The 14545-nt window shown below is 41.3% G+C and overlaps 1 protein-coding gene across 38 annotated transcripts in view; it reads left to right on the top strand.

Annotated features, from left to right (window-relative positions):
- Positions 1-10822, top strand: part of RBFOX1 (RNA binding fox-1 homolog 1) — a 1465188-nt gene extending 1454366 nt beyond the window's left edge. For 27 of the 38 annotated variants that reach the window (XM_083414137.1, XM_083414127.1, XM_083414128.1 and 24 more), the window contains 2 exons: positions 4244-4319; positions 9843-10822. In XM_083414137.1, the coding sequence (XP_083270263.1) occupies positions 4244-4319; positions 9843-9965 (199 nt within the window). In that variant the 3' untranslated portion in view covers positions 9966-10822. The remainder of the gene's footprint in view (positions 1-4243; positions 4320-9842) is intronic. The other 11 variants (XM_083414131.1, XM_083414132.1, XM_083414162.1 and 8 more) reach the window with 2 other exon arrangements.
- The last annotated feature ends 3723 nt before the right edge of the window (positions 10823-14545 follow it).

Here is a 14545-nt window from a genome sequence, read left to right as displayed (position 1 = left end):
TCTATTACATCCTAATAGAAACAGTGAATAAAGGACTTGTTTTATTTTCATTTGGAACTCATTTGTTTTGATTCCTGTTCAAACTAATTCATTTCATTTTTTTATTTTGTCCTTTTTCATAACAAGTTCACACTCTTCATATATTTTAATATCTGTAGCCCTCTTGAAGCCAGTTATGGCAATGAGGTATGATGATAATAAATAATAATAATAATAATAATAATAATAATAATAATAATAATAATAATAGTGCTGGTTATTTTTGGCATCCATCTGTCTTGAGAAAATGGAGTGCACCTGTGGAGATAAAGTCAAACTGCTGCAATAGTAGCACCAAAGTGACCTCCCCAGGACGCAAGTCTGAGCAGTGTGTATGGAGGTCCTGGGCTGCCCAGACTACAAGACCCCACTCCTCTCGGCCTCAATAATGTTGTCCAGAGTACCAGTCTGGCTGCAAAAGTTGCTAAAAAGAGGCATACAAGGTGCCATCTTAGGTGCTGTCTTAGGTAGGAGTTGCATAGAGTTGTATAGAGTTTACTTCTTAGCCGCCTCTTCTCCCGAAGATATCCCACAAGGCAGAGGATGTTTAGGGCCAGTTTTCCTTCTCCTAGATGGGCTCCCTTCCCAGGTTGATGAGCCCCATCTGCCCCTCACTTCCCTATATAGCATGTGCAGAAACTGCCTTGACTGTTGGACTTACTATTGCTCTCATCCACTCAATCTGCCAGAGCCGATCTCTTCATTCAGGGGAAGTCCCTGACTTACCAATTATTTTTATTATTATTGTATTATTTATTAAATTTGTATACCAACCTATACCCACATGTCTCAGGGCGATTACAATATAAAACCACACAATACATAATAAAAACAAAAACAACCCAATGAAACAACCAAAGGTTTGAGACCCTTTGGCTACCCCCATCTGGTTTAGCCGGCCAGTCAAAGCAGTTTGTGTGGTATGGCTGCTGTTGCATGCTGACAGCTTCTAGGAGCCTCAGGTGAGACCACGGTGTGTCCCCCACCACAGGTGATTCCCCTCTCCAAATACCACATACACTAACAACAACAACAACAACAACAACATACACTCCCACATGTAGGAAATGTATTATAGAAGGTCTGTGGTTTGTCTCTGATAGTTTGTGTTGGGTAATTGCTGGCATATTACAGCGAGAATGTGAAATGCATTAATGGTTGTAAACTATACTTTATTCAACATCTCTGGGCAGTCATTTTACAAACCACTTTCTGAAGATTTTCTTCTTCTTGCAAAGTGTGCTATTCATCTTTTCAATCAATCAATTATAAGCACAATTCATGGGGGGAACCCAGTTAAGTTTTTCAGAAATGAAAAAGAAAAGATGTGAGGAGGGGGAGGGGGAAAAAACCTAAGCGAGGGTATCCCCAAAGCATCTTAATGAGAACTGAGAATGCTGAGTAGCCGCAGACTGCTGTCTGACAGTTGAGTGGTGGTGAGGGCAGGAGGATCTAGCAAGGGTCAAGGAGTGGCATATTTGGGAAGAGAGCAGTGCTCCAAACACTCCAGATTGCAACATTTAGTTGCAGGTCCCCACATTATTCTACTATCTGAATTAAAACAAGCATAACTTCTAATCCTACTCAGAGTTGACCCATTGAAGTTAATGGACACATCTAATTTAGGACCATTAATTTCAATGGATCTACTCTTAGTTGGATATTTCCCAGTGCCTTTCAGTGTGTGTGGGGGGGGGGGTGTCAATTTGATCACGAACAACAGCTAAATTTTCATTGCCTGCTCCCAGACTTTGGAATTTCCTTCCTGGAGAAGCTAGACAGGCCCCCTCTATGTCGTCCTTCTGTTGGCAAGTGAAGACCTTCTTCTTCCAACAGACTTTTGGGAACTCACAGCTCTTTTTACTGTAATCATTTGTATGCTTTAAAGAGATTTTATAAATAAATACAGTTTTAATTATATGAATGTTTGGTTTTTTATTGTTTTTTTCTATGGTTTTAGTGATTCTTGCTTTTATATGTAAGCTGCTTTGAGTCCCATCAGGAGGAAAGGCAGGGTATAAATAAATGTATAATAATAATCATGAATTAAATGTTGCACAGCACTTGCACCTAGTCTTCCTGTGGCAAAAACCCTCAAATGCATCACATGTTTCAATCTACATTGTTGAGGAAAAGGCTAATCATGTTTTGTGTCCCCCTCCGCCACAGCTGCCTTTTAAATTGCTAAACAAAGAGACACATTCATTGCTACCGCACAAAAACACCGGTATTATTTGGTCCTAATTTGTCAGAGCAACTTCTGCCAAAGTGAGAAACTCATCAGTCAAGATTTATGACAAGATAAATGCTTTCCATTTTGTATAGACCACAGTAACAACATTTCTCTTTGGACTTTGTGAAAGGAAAACCATTTGCAACGAATAATCTTTTCGCACTTCAGGCTGAATCCGAAACATTGCAGTGCTTTCTTTTAAAAAGAAGCTCTTGTTAAAGCACCTACAGAAGTAATCTCAACATTGTTAGCTATAGGATTACTGCAGGTGTGTGAAGTAAGGCAGACACAAAATGGGGAAGGGGTGAATTACACACACACACACACACACAGAGAGAGAGAGAGAGAGAGAGAGAGAGAGAGAGAGAGAGAGAGGAGTCCCCTCATATTTGGGGATGAAAGATTACCCTCACTCTGACTTGGCTTAGTGGCATCATCCTGTATCCATATCCAATTGGCTACATAGCAGCCTCAGAAAGCCTTTTGAGAGTAAAGATAGTTTTCCCTTGTCTACTATCAGATTTAACTTCATGATAACATGCATTTCCCTGATTGGATGGGGTTACTGGAGGCAAAAGTCCATGTTTGCCTGTTTTTAAAAAGAAGAATGTCTCCAAAGCTGCAAATTAGAGGCAGAAGCAGGGAGTAAAACAGGTGCAATAAAGAAGGTTAACCAGAATGACTTGAAGCTTCACATGCGTAATATTCTTCTTCCTAGTTTTTTCTTAAATGAGTGAAAATTTGGCACGGTTCATACATTCTCATCACACTATAGCTACCGCACCCCTTGACACCATATAGACAACACTGAGATAGGACCAAGTACCTGATCTGGTGAAAATCAGCTTCCTATGTCCTTAACTTGGGGTGTTGCTAGACAGATGAAACTTACTGGCTAAGCAGAATCAACAATGGCAAAAAGTTAGGTGGGCGACTCCATGGAAACACTGCCAGCTGTTGGCTATAGGGAGCATCTCCATAGCTCAGTGGTAAAGCATCTGCTTTGCACAGCAAAGGTCCCATGTTCAATCCTTAGCATCTACAGGTAGGAATGCGAATGTATCTGTTCTGAAACCCTGGAGATCAGATACTGTCAGTCAGGGAATACAGTGCTACTGAGGGAGATGGACCAAAGGTCTGACTTGGTATAATGCAGCTTCCATTGTCCCCTATATTCCTAAATATGAGCAAGTTGAACTTTGCATTTGAAAAAGGGCAAGTGGAGAAAACTCTCCATATGGCCATTTATGTAGATCTGTCCCTCTTTGTCATATTAAGAACCACTGTTCTCTGATGCATGTTTCTTTGTGCGCCACCATTTTGCCCTGTATTCCAGGTGTCATATAAGAGGATGCTAGGAAAGGTCACCTTGCCCAGTTGCTTCCCACTCAGAAACCAAATTCTGCCCACTTAGTTGCATTTATCATCCATTAACAACAACAAAAACAAAAACAAGAAGAAGTTGCATTGCCATTAGGATTGTCGGCCGAAGAGGCACACTGCTTCTTAACAGCTGCTTGGAACATTTTATACAAAAAACCTTTGAGAGAACCTTTCGTTCTTTGACCTTTTATATCTTATTTCCCCATTTATTTTCTACTTATGTCCATCACACTTTTGGGAATCACCTAAGGCTTCCTTGAGGGGGTAGGGTGGGGACCAGGTCCTTTAAGTTGAAAACATACCTATTCTGGAGCCATGGCTGCACATTTGCTTTGCATTCAATCTCGTAAAGCTAATTATAGCCATTTCCCCCCCTTCCTCCTTTTCATTTGTAAACTGAACCCATTTCCCCAGAGGATATTGCGTCCATAACGTGCTGAGTCAGTTCATTTCCAGTGTAATTGGATAGAGTGGAATGTTTGATTGCATTCATTTTGCAATTCCTTTCCGTTCCTTTTTTAACCTCTGGGGTTGCTTTGGTTTTCTTTTATTAATCCTCAGCTCTGCTTTCTTTTCTTTTCTTTTTAGTTACGGACGACTTTATGCTGCAGACCCCTACCACCACACACTTGCTCCAGCAACCACCTACGGCGTTGGTGCCGTGGTAAGTGCTGATTTATCTATTCCCCTCCCCCTTCCCTGCCTCCCAGTCTGCCCCGGACCTCCCCTCCTCCTCCCCTCTCCCCAGTTCTTAGCATGGTTGACATCTTCTCACTTTTCCTTAATTGAATTTGTCTCTTCTGCTAACGGCAGCTAAAATGCCACATTAATCCTTCCCGGTAAACTTGACAAATGTCTTAATTTCTTGGCAATGTAGCACACATAAGGATATATATATATATATATATATATATATATATATATATATATATCCTAGGTGAGCACTTACCTTAATGGAACAATTAGTCATTTTGATAATTAAATACATCACAAATTGAATGCCTTCACGGTAGCCTCCATTCTTTTTCTTTTCTTTTCTTTATTCCCCCCCCAACCCCGAATCTTTTGCCTTGAATTTACATTGCCTGAAGGTTCAAGTCACACCAGTGATTATAAGTATAAAGAGCTGAAACTGAGATTTCCCGGCCTCTGCTGTCAGTCAGCCTGAATCCCTGCTATTTTCTCTCCCTTATTATTAGAGTTAATATTTAAAATTATAGCTGTACTGAAAAGAGTAGAGGATAGGAGAGTATTCAGCAGTCCTCTCCAGTTGTTGCATAAAGTTAACCAGGCGCGTACACACACACACCCTCCACAGGAAGGGTGATTTATGTGAAACTGAAATGTACACATAAAAAGACCCCATGGGGACATTTTGTTGGGTAATACTGGCCTTTTGCATTAGGAGAAAATAACCCTCCCGGGGCATTATGTGGGACCATGTTTATCTTAAATTAAGATAATCAGGGCAATCAAGCAAAATGTTAGTCACAACCAATGGAAAAGCAGCGAAATGAAAATTAACTGCAGAAAACTGTGAGTCTATTTGATTTAATCAAGACTGATTCACACCCAACTTTTGATGTATCTGTGCCCAATATTAATACATACCCTTCCCTTCTGCTCTGCAGTATAGTCTACTCATAATCCAGAATGTAGATGGACTCACCCCCATTTTAGGGACGTGTTGCAGGACAGGCAGGGTGGAAAGGGAAGGACACAACAGCCGCACACCCTTTGATCCCAGCCTCACCCTCGCAAGCATACATTACTGTTGTTCACATAACGCTTTCAGGATGTGCAAATTAGGAAGTTTTACATTGAAATGTGAACTGAATTGAATTTCTCCTACAACTCTTATGCAGTTGGTCTCCAACTCCTGGCAGCCCCAGAAGCCAGCATGAACAATGGTCAGGGGTTATGGGATTTATAGTACAACATCATCTGGAAGGGCATTCCCCCTTTTCTGACTTAAGGAGAGTGTGTATCTCTTTAACATGAGGCACAATGGATCCAGTTGCAGATGATACAAATGTGTGTTGCCAAATTGTACATGCATCAGGGTCTGCAAATAAGTTCTCTGAATGTGTGATACCCATGTACAGATAAAATACAAGATGAAAAATAAAAAATGACAGTCTTTTGCATCTTTCTAGCAATTGTTCACAACTTTCCCAAAGAATCTTTCCTCCAGGAGTGTTAAAGTAATGTAACTGGATGGAAACCCAGACATCTTGTAATCACGCCAAGGTCTCTCGATCTGGTTGAGTCTAAATTAATATTACCTAAATTTATATTCACCCAGCTTTTTGTTTTTAAATGGATGTTCGAAAGCATGTCAAAGTGTAAGTAGATAAATAGGTACCGCTCTGGCGGGAAGGTAAACGGTATTTCTGTGCGCTGCTCTGGTTCACCAGAAGCGGCTTAGTCCTGCTGGCCACATGACCCGGAAGCTGTATGCCGGCTCCCTCGGCCAATAAAGCGAGATGAGCGCCGCAACCCCAGAGTCGGCCACGACTGGACCTAATGGTCAGGGGTCCCTTTACCTTTACTTTACCTTCATGTAGCATGAACTACTTGTGTTTAGTATGCAAAAGAGACCCTAAAATATAACATTCTCACTGAAGTGAGAAATAGCAGAGCTGAGTAAGTTACAGGAAATATTTATACTGGGGTTTGGGGTTCTAGTTTTTTGCTACAGTTTTTGGAGACAGTAATGTTTCTGAATACCAGCTGTTGGAAACTGCAGGAGGAGAGAATCCTCTTTTGCTTGAGTGCTGCTTGCAGGTTTCCCACAGGCTTCTTGTTGGCCACTGTGAGAACAGGATGCTGGACTAGATGGGCCACTGGCCTGATCCTGCAGGGATCTCCTTGGGATCCCACTTGGGATCAAATGGGCGACATTAATATTATTATTGTTGTTATTATTTATAATTTTGCGGAAATTAAAAATGCAGAACCTACGTGAGAAAGATTTATTCTTCTTTCCATTTCTCCAGTGTTTCACATGAAGAACAACCCCCCCCCCCAAATTAGCCTCCATTTTTTACTTTAGGTGGAATATGACCGTTTCTACAAACTGGGGCTTCCCACTAGCCCTGGGCTTCCAATAGTACATCATGCACTAGTGACAGTCACATGCTCACAGCTCGGTAGTAGACAACATGCTCTAAATATAAAAGGTCCCAGGTTGAACCTCTGGCATCTCAAGGTACAACTGTGAAAGACTTGCTGTCTTTCAGACCCCATGGAGAGCCATTGCTGCTCAGTGTAGATAACACTTACCGTATTTTTTGCTCTATAAGACTCACTTTTCCCCTCCTAAAAAGTAAGGGGAAATGTGTGTGCGTCTTATGAAGCGAATGCAGGCTGCACGGCTATCCCAGAAGCCAGAACAGCAAGAGGGATTGCTGCTTTCACTGCGCAGTGATCCCTCTGGCTGTTCTGGCTTCTGAGATTCAGAATATTTTTTTTTTCTTGTTTTCCTCCTCCAAAAACTAGGTGCGTCTTGTGGTCTGGTGCATCTTATAGAGTGAAAAATACGGTAGCTAAACAACTAAGCTTAGTGTTGGCGGTTTCCTAGGTTCTTTACCCCTCTCCCAATAAATTTCTCTTATCTTATTAAAATTATTATTTTTACAGTGATCTTAAAATCTTTCAGATCATTTGACCAAGCAGAAGCCAACAACTTGTACTCAGTGCAGAATGTTGTCTTTAGAGGCCAGCCATGAAAGTGGGATGAGATGGAGTGGAATCAGGGATTTGTTCTACCATTAGGCAAGCAGCACTCTCCCATCTGGTCCTTCTAACCCCCGCTTCTCTGCCCAGCTACTGCATTGGGGGTTTTTCTAGACCCCGTAATCTGGCTTGCTTTGTCAGGTGCAGTGGAGAACCCTATCCCATCAACAGTGCTGAAGTAAGTTTTAACTTCCAGTCCAGTTTGCTTCTGTACTTGGAATAGAGAAGGAGCACAGTCACCCTTGGGCTGAAAGATGTATTGGGCTGGCCCTGGGTGAGATGACACCCACCTTTATTTCAATGAATGCAAAACTATCCCAGGGCACTGTGTGTGTGTGTGTGTGTGCGCACACACACACACCATTCCTATTTCTAGGCATATTTTTAAGGACTTTCCCTTTGAAACCCACATGGAAGCAGGAATGGGACAAACTCAGGTCTGTTCCCATACACAGCTTGGATGGACCAGGCTGTCATGGGTCTATCTATCCCCACTGGGAGCACGGCTCTATTGATTTCATTTGGGAAAGGTCTATATCTCAGAGGAAGAACATCTGCTTTGCATGCAGAAGGTCCCAGGTTCAACAGATAGCATCTCCAAACAGTGATTGCTGTCTCAGAGGAAACAATTCAGGTGCTCGGGGGTTTCCTAATCCTAATTGTTGTTTATAATTTGGAATATTTACGCTGTCTTTCCTCTGCAAAATTTCCTGCTGATACTTTATTGGGGGGTGTTAAGGAATGAGTAACAGGTTGAGGTGAAATTGGAGTGTCCTGCTTGGCAAAACTACTGTTGTGTTTTGAGGGAAATGCAAAAAACAAAACAAAACCAATGTTTCAATAATCAAGAGCAAAATTTCCTACAATGCATTTTATAGATGCCTATGAAAAGTCATTTGAGGTTTGGGCAATTACCAAAAAAAATATTCATGTATATACAGTATTTGGGTTTAATTTGTGAATGAAGCAGGAACTTAGGAGGCCTTACACCAAGTTGGATAATGGGTCCATCTAGCTCTGTACAGTGGTACCTTGATTCTCAAACTTAATCCGTTCTGGAAGACCGTTCCAAAACCAAAACGTTCCAAAAGCAAGGTGTGCTTTCCCATAGAAAGCAATGCAAAATGGATTGATCTGTTCCAGACTTTTAAAAACAACCCCTAAAGCAGCAATTTAACATGAATTTTACTATCTAACAAGACCATTGATCCATAAAATGAAAGCAACAATCAAGGTACTGTACTATAAGATAAATAAGACAGTATTGTAGATGATTAAAAAGTAAAAATAAAATTCTTACCTGCACTGATGATAGTCATTGTTTGAATGGGGGGGGGGGGGCTTTTATCCATTTTCACAGTCACACATTCAATCAATCAATAGCTGAACTGGGTTCCACACAGTCACAAAAACAAATAAGCCCCAAAAACAAAAACGCAAAATAAATAGCAAAAACAAAAGCGCCAAACGTAATCCATTCCGGAAGTCCGTTTCATTTCCGAAATGTTCAAAGACCAAGGCACAGCTTCTGTTTGGTGCAGGTGCCCCAGAAACAATAGCCAACAGCCATATCAGATGTTCAGCTTCTGAAAAACGTTTGGAAACCGGAACACTTACTTCCAGCTTTTCAGTGTTTGAGAACCAAGTGTTTGAGTACCAAGGCGTTTGAGAACCAAGGTACCACTGTATTGTCTACACTGACTGGTGGTGATTCTCCAGGATTTTAGACAAGGGGACATCCCCAGCCCTGCCTGTAAATGCTGGGGATTGAACCTGGGACCTTCTGCATGTAAGCCTCTCCCACTGACCTATGGCTCTTCCCCAAGAGCAAGCTGACTTATACTGAGTCTACCCAGCCCATTATTATCTAAGGCAGCTTCCTGTTCAAGCACTGGACTCGATCCCAGTCTTGATTCACATGTGTTGCCTTATACCAAGTCAGATTACTGGTCCATCTAGCTCAGTACTGTCAACAACACCTTGGCATCAGGTCTCCAAGATTTCAGAACAAGATCTCTCTTAGAGATGCCAGGGGTTGAACCAGGGACCTTTTGCAGGAAGAAGAGATGTTCCACCCATGGAGACATGGGCCTTAAGAACCCAAGAGCTTAAGAAGAGCTCTGCTAGGTCAGGCCAATGGGCCCATTGATGCCATTCTCACAGTGGGCAACCAGATGGCCATCATGGAATACCTGCGAACAGGACCTGAGCACAAGAGCACAATCCCCTCCTGTGGTTTCCATCAACTGGTAGAAACATACGCCCCCATCATATAACCTGATGATTCACTCACTAAATGGTCAGCTGGCCCCTGTTTGAACAGCTTTGAGTGGTGTGTCCTGAACCTTGCTTGCAAAAAAATTTTGAAAAAAATAATATAACATTGCAAATCCCATTGTGAAGAAAAGCAGACGTTTAAAAAACAACCCATCAAATTGCTTTGTTTCAGAATGCTTTTGCACCCTTGACTGATGCCAAGACTAGGAGCCATGCTGATGATGTCGGTCTCGTTCTTTCTTCATTGCAGGCTAGTATATACCGAGGGGGATACAGCCGTTTTGCTCCATACTAAATGACAAAACCCATAAAAACCCTTCCAATGTGGGGGAAAAAAAGGAAGCTTTCCGAGGCCTGGGTATTGCAATACATGCAATAGTGCATCATTTTAGCAACTCTAAAAAAAAAAAAAAAAAAGAGGAAAAAAATCTACATTTTTTTATCTTATACCTCAGATATTTTGTTCTGTGTATTTTAATATCGTGGGTCTTTTCATTTCCGAACGTTGCATAGTTCGATTGCTGGCTGTAGAAGGTTATTATTATTAAATTATATTATGATTAATTATGATTAATTATTCTTATTTTCATTGTCGTGGTTGAACTAGAAAGCTGCTAGAAACTAATTTTAAATAAAATAAAATAAAATCTGTTTGGGGGCCACAATCAAGACTGCTATATCATGTAAATGAATTATATATGCTGAATATTAAGCTATCAGGATTCCTCACTTGTTTTGTAAGAGTGTTAAAGTGACATCAGGGTCCCCCCTCCCTCCTGCGCATCTAACATTTATTTTTGTTTTATAAAGGGGAGGGAAAAGAGGAGATTTGAGACGGTGGCGATGGGGGTCCAACACGATTAAATCGTAAAGTGGGGCCGCCACTGCACCCACCGTCCCATATCAGCTGTTTTAAATTATTCACTATTTATTCAAAGCCAAAGGTTATGTTGTTAATTTTGAGGCTGGGGCGGGGCGGGGGCGGGAGGGTGGAGAGAGGGGTGCTTTAACTGACACCTGTACATAAAATCTAATTTAATGCTGTCCAGAGGGCACCCCTTTTCAAGGCAACCCACCAAGTCAAGATCAGCTCCAAGCATAACTAGTTCTTTAGGCAAAAAAGAAAAAAGAGAAACAAAGAAAAGAAAAGAGGAGAAAGAGAAAATCTCTGCTAGTTAGAACATGAACAAGCTTTCTTTTTATATTTCTTCCAGTATAATAAATTATTGATATCATTGCAGACTTTTATATTACGGGAGGATTAAAAAAAAAATAATGATAATAATGATAATAATAAAAGGTGATAAAAGCACTGTTTCTATTTTTTTTTCCTTTTTTTCCAAAAAAAGAGAGAAAGTAATAAAAAAGTTAAATTCTTTGTACCGGTTTAATGGGGGCGGGGTGGGTGGGGCGGGGCGGGGAAGTGTATAAAATTTACATCTGTGCAGTGGAATTATTATTATTATTATGACACACCTACGGCGCTTTAGGTTTAGACCAAGAGATAAGAGACAAAAACACACGTATAATCATTTTTACAGAATTTAAAATGCTGCTCATATTAAATAAATAAATAAATAAACATAAAAAAGTTTATATACGCATTTTACAAGTACTGCAACCATTGAGTAGAGAGAGAGAGAGAGATTGAAAATAAATAAAATAATAATCATGGTATTTTCATCTGCTTGGTACTTTTTGAAACATGACCGTGTTGTGTAAGCAAACTGCAATTCTTCGACACGTTCCAAGCCTGCCCCACTTCCCAATCCGAGGCTGTTGTGTTTGAAATTTGCTGGACCCAACTAAAAACAAAAACACCAGAATCATCAGATGAACAGAAGGTGGTTTGATGTCAGATACTTCCCATGTCTGATTCGCTGATGGTCCCCCCCCCCAAAGCACTGAAGAAACTCACGCCAAAGAGGCAGTTTCTGGCACAGCTGAAAAATTGCAGTTTGTCTGTACATCTGTTGTCCTGTTTACAAGTTAACCTAAGTTGGGGGTGTTTGTCAGGGGAAACTTCTTGTTTTTTTGTATTTAAAACAAATAAAAAGCAGAAAAAAGACTGTCTTGCGACAGTTTTTTGGTTTTCTTTTTCTTTTTTTGTTCTTTGCTGAAGATAGTTATTATATTCTCATCTGTATGGTGCGGGCCTAAGAAAAAAAAAGGGGGGGCGAGCACTTTATAGTTAAAAATAAATAAAAATAAAAATGATCAATTCACCGCTGTGAACCTGCCAACTCGCTATAAACAATTCTGCTTTTTAAAAAGTGTTTGTGAAATCAGGCTTTCCTCTTTGTCATCGTAATGTGCATGCGATATGATCAGTTGAACGATAAACCATCAATAAAGTTTCACAAGATTTGAAAACGAGGTTTCTGGAGCATTTATATCAGAAGATGAAATATATATATGCGCATATATATCTAAATATATATGTGTGTGTATGTAGATCGTCTTTGTCAAAGCCAAATGGGAGGGAGAGCCACACACAGGGGTAGAGTCAGAGAGCGTAAAGGGAGGAATATGCATCTATCAATGGAAAAAAAATATTGGCTACTAAAAAAGAAATGTATTCCGCTAGCCAGGGAATGGACCATAACTTCTGTCATGTTGAACCCCCATGCTTTAGACCTAGATTGAAATCCTGAGAAATTCATGCACAAATCACAAATCCAATAATTCTTCTGTCCCACTGCCTCCTATCTACTCCACTGAATCAGAAGCTGCTTTTAAAACCTGAAGGGAGTCTCCAAAGCAGTTTGAGGCTAGGAATGAGGTAGAGGAAGGGATGTATCAAAAGCAAAGGAAGCTCAGCTTAAGCACACCCCTACCCAAAAGTATTGGTGAATTCTGGTGAACACAGACAAATCTTGTGCAACCCAGAGAAGGGTGCACTCCATGTGTACAAAGCCTGCCCTTTGTGGAGGGAAATTGGGAAGTCTGCGTGGCTTGGGAGCAGGATCCATAGCTCCCAAATCCACAAGACCTTGCTAGATTGAGACACAATCTAGTTGATCCAAACCATTGTGGCCATCCATTCTTTCCCATTCCAGTGCTTGTCAAAAGTTGCCCATAGCTTTAGTTTAAGACTTGCTTTGCTAGAGTATAAACATTTGGGGATTGACTCCAGCTGCAATTACCCCAGCTTATTGTCCCAAACTGTGCGTGCAGAGCACCAGAATCTTCTTCCTGTGCCTGCCTCTAGGGCAGTTTCCCCAACCTGGTGCCCCCCAGATGTTTTGGACTACAACTTCACACAACACATAGTCGAACAATGGAACTCGCTTCTACAGGAGGCAGTACAGTGGACCCTCCGGATACAATCTTAATTCGTTCCAGGGGTCCGTTCGCAGCCCAAAAATTACGTAAATAGAGATGCGCTTCTGCACCATGTGCACGGCGAAACCCAGAAGTATACTTCCGGGTTTGCCATGGCTGTAACCTGAAGATTCCGTATCCAGAGGGATACGCAAGTAGAGATACGACTGTACTGGCCACCAACTTAGATGGCTTTAAAAGAGGACCAGACAGATTCATAGAGTAGAGAGCTATTGAAGGCTACTACTAGCCATGCTGGCCATGCCAGTTGCTGAAAACCACAGGAGAGGAGAGTGGTCTTGCGCTCAAATCCTGCTTGCTGGTTTTCCACAGGCATCTAGCTGGCCACCATGAGAACAGGATGCTGGACTAGATGGGCCATTGGCCTGACCTAGGAGGCTCCTCTTATGACCATATGTTCTTAACATCTAGCAGGCACAGCCAGCAAGGCTAATAGTCAAGGATGATGGGAGTTGGAGTCCAGCAATATCTAGAGAGCAGCAAGTTAGGAAAGGATGCTCCGTGACAGGCATAGGCAAACTCCAGCCCTCCAGATGTTTTGGGACTACAATTCCCATCATCCCTGACCACTGGTCCTGTTAGCTAGGGATGATGGGAATTGTAGTCCCAAACATCTGGAGGGCCAGAGTTTGCCTATGCCTGCTCTGTGATATATATGCAGCTTTCAGAAGATAATCTGTGGGCTCTTTCTCAGTTTCTGTTGAGTTCAGTGCGGCAAATTTAGGAGATGTTTTGCATACACACACACACACACACACAATTTCACAAAATAGTGAGGGAAATTTTTAGTGTTTAGGTTGAGGATGGCCATTCCTGGTGTGCATTTATATCTGAAATGCCAGGGAATTCACCAGATATTAGTGTTCAGAAACCAAGGGTGCTTACAGATGTAACTTGAAAAGGGACTTTCTTCACCTTGTTTTTCACCTGTGGAGGGAGCCCAGATTTCCCCACCTTCACAACAATGCATTCACCAGACATACTTATCAGCAATTTGAATGCTGAGTCTGGTTGTCTTTCTTCAGGAGAGCTGTCTGCCTTGTTTTATTTTGCTTAAATAATAAGTGCAGCATAGTTGGTGACTTGTTTAAGCAGTCATTTGTCACTTTATTTCCCCCAAAGGAAAAACCATTTTAGACCTGGAAGAAAAAAAAACCAACAATTTAAGAAAATGTGAGTGGTCGGGTAGGTGATGTGACACGCACTAGCCAGTCAGTGCTGTGCATACTGGCATCTACTACAAACTGGTAGTACTAATTGCCTCTAAGATCAATCCTGGACAGGGAATTTGTTACTCCAGTCCTGGAGAACCCAGTGACATGACTTCTCAAACAATGCATGTCTGATGCACTCTGAAATACCTTTTTAAAAAAACAAAAATAAAGTAAAATTAGCTGTTATATAAATATTTATTTTCTTACAAAAAATCATTTTGCACACATAGATCTCCTGATGTGTGGGTGATAAGTTAGTTTGTCGTTTTGATTTGAAGTAAGTGGCTGTATCGCAACTTAGGGGCAGTCCCCAATA

Source organism: Podarcis tiliguerta (assembly GCF_965153285.1).
Source record: "Podarcis tiliguerta genome assembly, chromosome: 14".
Lineage (NCBI taxonomy): Eukaryota > Metazoa > Chordata > Lepidosauria > Squamata > Lacertidae > Podarcis > Podarcis tiliguerta.
This window is presented reverse-complemented; position numbering and strand designations above follow the sequence as displayed.